Source organism: Mercenaria mercenaria, unplaced genomic scaffold, assembly GCF_021730395.1.
Source record: "Mercenaria mercenaria strain notata unplaced genomic scaffold, MADL_Memer_1 contig_4974, whole genome shotgun sequence".
In the NCBI taxonomy this organism is placed as follows: Eukaryota; Metazoa; Mollusca; class Bivalvia; order Venerida; family Veneridae; genus Mercenaria; species Mercenaria mercenaria.
This window is the reverse complement of record NW_026463247.1, coordinates 49653-56225: the sequence shown is the minus strand read 5'-3', so window position 1 is coordinate 56225 and position 6573 is coordinate 49653. Positions and strand designations below refer to the sequence as shown.

The following is a 6573-nucleotide window of genomic DNA, read 5'->3' as shown; positions in this document are numbered from 1 at the left end:
TCTACACCAATATTTAACTTTGAAAATCTTTAGTAGAGATTTATCAAAGGAACATTCCTGAAAAATGATACTGAAATGTGGCCAGCAGTTTCAATCAATGTTTATAAAGTTTCTATCAATATCCACTCAAGTTGATTCAGAAAGGACATTTCTGCCATGATTAGGAGTCTTTTAAAGGTGTTTCCAGCTCACAGTGCCCACAAGGGCAGCCAAATCAAGCTCTTCATTATAAAGTTGAGAAATGTCCATTAAATGACATGTGATGTTATTCTGATCAGCAGGTGCAGAGAATGAGATGTTTATGGTGATGACATATGGCTGTGTCTGCTCAAGTGAGCTAAAACCAAATCAAAAGGCTGGAATAAATTCAAATTGAAGATATCCCTGATCTACACATAGTTGACATCAGTTCATGAGGTCAGGATAAAATTATGTTCTCTTCTCATTTTATTTAGAACAACTTAAGGTTCATGTGAAGTGTTTGAGACCACCCCTTGGGTAAATTTTCATTTTGGAAATTATACCTGACAGACCCATAATATTCATAACATACATATATACGGAGTTGTTCAGAAGAAGTAGAAAATACTTTATATAGAGGTCACCTTGTTTGGTAATATGTATTTTGTCTTACAAAACATGTACTTCAACTGTCCACATTATATTTTGTACAAAATATCAAACTTCTTTTTCAAACATATTTTTTCTCTAAATTTGTTTTTGTTGTGTGTCTTGCATACTTACATACTTATCTAGGTACTCCGGGAAATGAAAAATAGTTTACTTTCATATTTGTTGAAATACTGCAGTTTTTTGTCAATTTGACAGCTCTACTTTCACTTTCATTTTGCAATGTTTGCATTTTTTTGAAATGTACAAGGTTTGTAACACTTTCAAACCCTGGAGTACCTGGACAAACATGTTAGACACACAATGATAAGAAAAGTAATGACAAAATACTTTTGAAAAAGAAGTTTGATATCTTCTACAAAACAGAACATGAACAGTCACAGCACATGTGATATAAGACAAAATGTGTTGTCCTAAAGGGAATAACCTGTCTTAATAGTTTCTTCTATTTAGTATGAACAATTTGGTGTATTCTTTATGATAGACCAAGGCCTATGTGGCGTAAAAAACTAAAACAAAAATTCACCCGAGGGGTGATTTCAAAAGACTTTACTTGATACTTTAACCTCTAAATATTTTCAAACAATGTTACCTGCTCTTCACCACAAAAGAATGAAAAGGAAGTGTCTCCACTAAATTTTGATAGCTGTTGAGCATCTGAAATTAAAATATATGTCTATTACTTAAATTGCTGATCTAAGAAATATGGAGTAAGACATTTGAAATTTTCCATTTACAGAAACATGAGTGCAGCTTTAGAGACATGTTCCCCAACACTATATATTCCAAGTAAAAATCTGTAATTAATAAGACAAACATGACATTTCTGCTCTATTTATTCCAATATATCAATATATCACATCAATAACAGGAGCTTTCCATAAGACAGTGAGCTCAACTTTTCTTAGTGCTTGACTCTAAAATAAAGCTTTACCAGTAAAGACTTGATAAAACTTTAACCTAACAAGAGGGCCATGAAGGCCCTGTATCGCTCACCTGACCTATTGGCCTAAAGATCATCAAGATTAACATTCTGACCAAGTTTCATGAAGATACCGTCTTAAATGTGACCTCTAAAGTGTTAACTAGCTTTTCCTTTGATTTGACCTGGTGACCTAGTTTTTGATACAACATGACCCAGATTCGAACTTGACCTAAAGATCATCAAGATTAACATTCTGACTAAGTTTCATGAAGATACAGTCGTAAGTGTGGCCTCTAGAGTGTTAACAAGGTTTTCCTTTGTCTAGACCTAGTGACCTAGTTTTTGACCCAACATGACCCAGATTTGGACTTGACCTATAGATCATCAAGATTAACATTCTGACAAAGTTTCATTAAGATATGGTCATAAATGATGTGGCCTCTATAGTGTTAACTAGCTTTTCCTTTGATTTGACCTGGTGACCTAGTTTTTGATCCTACATGACCTTAATTCAAACCAGACCTTTAGATCATTAGGATTAACATTCTGACTAAGTTTTATGAAGATAAAGTCAAAAATGTGACCTCTAGAATGTTAACAAGCTTTTCCTTTGATTTGACCTGGTGACCTAGTTTTTAGACCCCAGATGACCCAATATCGAAACAATCCAAGATTTTACTGAGGGTAACATTCTGACATAGTTTCATTAAGATTGGGCCAAAATTGTGACCTCTGGAGTGTTAACAAGCTTTTCCTTTGATTTGACCTGGTGACCTAGTTCTTGATCCCAGATGACCCAATATCGAACTTGTCCAAGATTTTATTGAGGGTAACATTCTGACTAAGTTTCATTAAGACTGGGCCAAAATTGTGACCTCTAGAGTGTTATCAAGCTTTTCCTTTGATTTAGCCTGGTGACCTAGTTTTTGATCTCAGATGACCCAATATCGAAACAATCCAAGATTTTACTGAGGGTAACATTCTGACATAGTTTCATTAAGACTGGGCCAAAATTGTGACCTCTAGAGTGTTAACAAGCTTTTCCTTTGATTTGACCTGGTGACCTAGTTTTTCAACCCAGATGACCCAATATCGAAACAATCCAAGATTTTATTGAGGGTAACATTCTGACCAAGTTTCATTAAGATTGGGCCAAAATTGCAACCTCTAGAGTGTTAACAAGCTTTTCCTTTGATTTGACCTGGTGACCTAGTTACTGACCCTAGATGACCCAATATCGAACTCGTCCAAGATTTTATTGAGGGTAACACTCTGACCAAGTTTTATTAAGATTAGGCCAAAGTTCTGACCTCTAGAGTGCTAACAGTCAAATTGTTGAAGACGGACGGACAACGACGGATGACGGACACAGGGCGATCACAGGTGAGCTAAAAATTGCACATAAAAAACAATCAATTTCACAGAAAACAAAAGAGAAACTGATTTATATCAGTATCAATAGTTTCGAAACAAATCTATCATCAAATGCAATGAAGTATCCTGACAATGTAATAAACTTAAGGAGATTTAATTTGACCATAACAGCTTGGCTTCCCATTCAAAAATGCTATGTTCTTCCTGTTACAGGAAGCCTGCTTTAAACATTGATCAGTTAAATAGACAATGCTAAATTGACTGACTTTGACTATAAAAGTTCATTAGCTCTAAAATAACTAAAAATAGAGTATTACATATAATACGAATACAAATTGCTCATTTAAGCTTCAACAAATTTTAGGTCTAACTGAGCTATTTCCAATTTAGTTCATTACATCAGAAGCCACCTTTCTAAAGTACCATCTATTGTTCATCATTTTGGTTTTGCTGGCAACTTTTCCACACAACAGTAAGATGTACATCAAGGTGTTTATGTCAGGTACCAAACAGGCATCAGAAATCCCCGTTTGGATGGCTGCCTCATTCTGATTCAAACTTTTTGTTTTTCTTAAAAATCATAAGAACTGCATCTTTCTCTATTACAGTGAAACATGAAACATTTAAAATATACTTTATCAGGTAAAACTACACTCATACTGGGTTCAAATAATTTCATCCATTATTACCAAGGTGTGAAATTGATGCAGACCTATGTGCAAGTAAATAAAGACACTGTCTTGTTTAAGAATTTTGCAAAAATCTTTGCCCTCGCTCACGACCAAGTTTTAGCTAACATTCTAGAATGTTTAAAAATTCTATTTTCTTTAAAAAGAACATTTCTCAGAATGTAACAATTAAGATGCACTCTCTCCGCATGTGGCCTAGTTGCAAGTGAAAACTAGAGATGCTTTTGAGAAAAGCGCATGTCTCCCACAACTGCCCCTATGAAAAATGTTAGTTTCTCTAGATGTTTTAGACGAGTGGATCCAATTAGATGGTCTGGATGAGTGGATCCAATCAGTAATTCAAGGGCCATAAATCAAAAGTGCCTGGGCGGATTTGGCTAGTTATCGAATTTGGGTAAGGTCTTATGGCCAAACACATTTTGTTCAAGTTTGGTGAAGATCGGATGAGAAATGTTCGACTGAGAGAGCGGACAAGAGTAAACAGACGGATTTTTTAGGTAATTCAAGGGCCGTAACTCTAAAATGCCTGGACCGATTTGGCTAGTTATCGAACTTGGCTGAGGTCTGATGGTCAAACATATTTTGTTCAAGTTTGGTGAAGATCGGATGAGAAATGTTCGACTTAGAGTGCGGACAAGAGTAAAAAAGCCGATTTTTCGATAATTCAAGGGCCGTAACTCCAAAATGCCTGGACTGATTTGGCTAGTTATCGAACTTGGCCGAGGTCTCATGGTCAAACACATTTTGTTCAAGTTTGGTGAAGATCGGATGAGAAATGTTTGATTAAGAGTGCGGACATGAGTAACAAGAGGGCCATGATGGCCCTATATCGCTCACCTGTTATCATTGCACTTAAGGACAAGTCTTCAAGGTCAAAAGATCATAATAGAAATCAATCAAAAGAATTATGAGAAAATATAGTTGAAATTTTCTTTAAGTAACTTTAAAAACAAGATTTGAAAACTTTTTGTAGAGGTCCACTAGGCAATGCTACATGTCAAATATCTAAGCTCTTCTGGTTTATTTTTAGAAAATTTTGAAGATTTTTCTATGTACAATCAAGTAACCCCTGGGGCAGGGTCAATTTGACCCCAGGGGTCATGATTTGAATAAACTTTGTAAAAGTCTAATAGGCAATGCTACATGTCAAATATCTAAGATCTAGGCCTTCTGGTTTATTTTTAGAATTTTTTTTGAAGATTTTCCTATGTAAAATCAAGTGACCCCTAGGGCGGAGTCAATTTTGACCCCGGGGGACAAGGTTTGAACAAATTTTGTAGAGGTCCACTAGGCAATGCTACATGTCAAATATCTAGTCTCTAGGCCTTCTAGTTTATTTTTAGAAAATTTTTGAAGATTTTCCTATGTAAAATCAAGTGACCCCTGGGGCGGGGTCAATTTTGACCCCAGGGTCATGATATGAATAAATTTTGTAGAGGTCCACTAGGTAATGCTACATGTGAAATATCTAAGCTCTAGGCCTTCTGGTTTATTTTTAGAAAACTTTTGAAGATTTTCCTATGTAAAGTCAAGTGACCCCTAGGGCAGGGTCAATTTTGACCCCCGGGTCATAATTTGAACAACTTTAGTAGAGGTCCACTAGGCAATGCTACATGTCAAATATCAAAGCTCTAGGGCTTCTGGTTTTTGAGAATAAGATTTTTTAAATATTTTCCTATGTAAAATCAAGTGACCCCTGGGGTGGGGTCAATTTTGACCCCGGGGGCCATGATTTGAATAAATTTTGTAGAGGTCCACTAGGCAATGTTACATGTGAAATATCTAAGCTCTAGGCCTTCTGGTTTATTTTTAGAAATTTTTTGAAGATTTTCATATGTAAAGTCAAGTGACCCCTGGGGCGGGGTTAATTTTGACCCCGGGGTCATGATTTGAACAATTTTAGTAGAGGTCCACTAGGCAATGCTACATGTCAAATATCTAAGCTCTAAGGCTTCTTGTGTTTGAGAAGAAGATTTTTTAAGATTTTCTTATGTAAAATCAAGTGACCCCTGGGGCGGGGTCAATTTTGACCCCGGGGTCATGATTTGAACAAACTTGGTAGAGGTCCACTAGGCAATGCTTCACACCAAATATCTAAGCTCTAGGGCTTCTGGTTTTTGAGAAGAAGATTTTTAAAGTTTTTCCTTTCAGTTGCCATGGCAACCAGTGTTCTGCATGGAATTCAATTCTTTGAACAATTTTGAAAGGGGGCCATCCAAGGAACATCCCTGTGAAGTTTCATCAAAATTGGCCTGTTGGTTTAGGAGGAGATGTTGTTTAAAGGAAAGTGTGGACGGACGTACAACGGACGGACGGACGGACGTCGGACGGTGAGCGATCACAATACCTAAAAAGGGGAATAATTCTGTCAAAATTCAAATAGAGTTATTGGGATTGTTTCTCCTGGTGTAGACTTTGATAGTAAATCATTATTTTAAGTTTCAAGTCAACAGCTTTGATAGTAACAGAGATATTTGACTTTATCAAATACTTTAACCAATGGCAACATTGACAGTGACGGCGATGCCAGGGCAAGTGCAATAACTATACTTTTTCTTCAAAAAGTCCATCTAAAACTGCTTATCTTTTGACTTATGTCCAATTTTTCAGAATTTATAAATGCTAACACTGCAATGATTAGTTATTATTGACAGAAACATTGCAGTGATCTTGATTTTAGGAGGTTTTTAGCTATAATATTATACTTAATATAATCAATGATACTTTTTTAAGAAGATCCTTTGGAGGTATAGACCAAGCAAACAAGAGCTCATAGAACAGGAAATGCCCCCCTTGGTGCATTCAGTAACTGTGCAAGGAACAGAAAATATTCGGTCACTGTGTTAGACATTTGACCTATTGACCTCAAATCAATAATTATGGGTGATTTACCAGTCATCAGTGACCTCCATATCAAAGCATTCTGTAGTTATTTGGCAAAAAATGTTCTACTGT

The 6573-nt window shown here is 36.0% G+C and overlaps 1 protein-coding gene across 1 annotated transcript in view; it reads right to left on the bottom strand.

Moving 5' to 3' along the window:
• Positions 1-1142: 1142 nt before the first annotated feature.
• The window catches only part of LOC128554365 (uncharacterized), a 45344-nt gene continuing 39913 nt past the window's right edge, over positions 1143-6573 (bottom strand). The window contains exon 6 of the mRNA XM_053535649.1: positions 1143-1287. Coding sequence (XP_053391624.1) covers positions 1199-1287 — 89 coding nt within the window. The 3' untranslated portion in view covers positions 1143-1198. The remainder of the gene's footprint in view (positions 1288-6573) is intronic.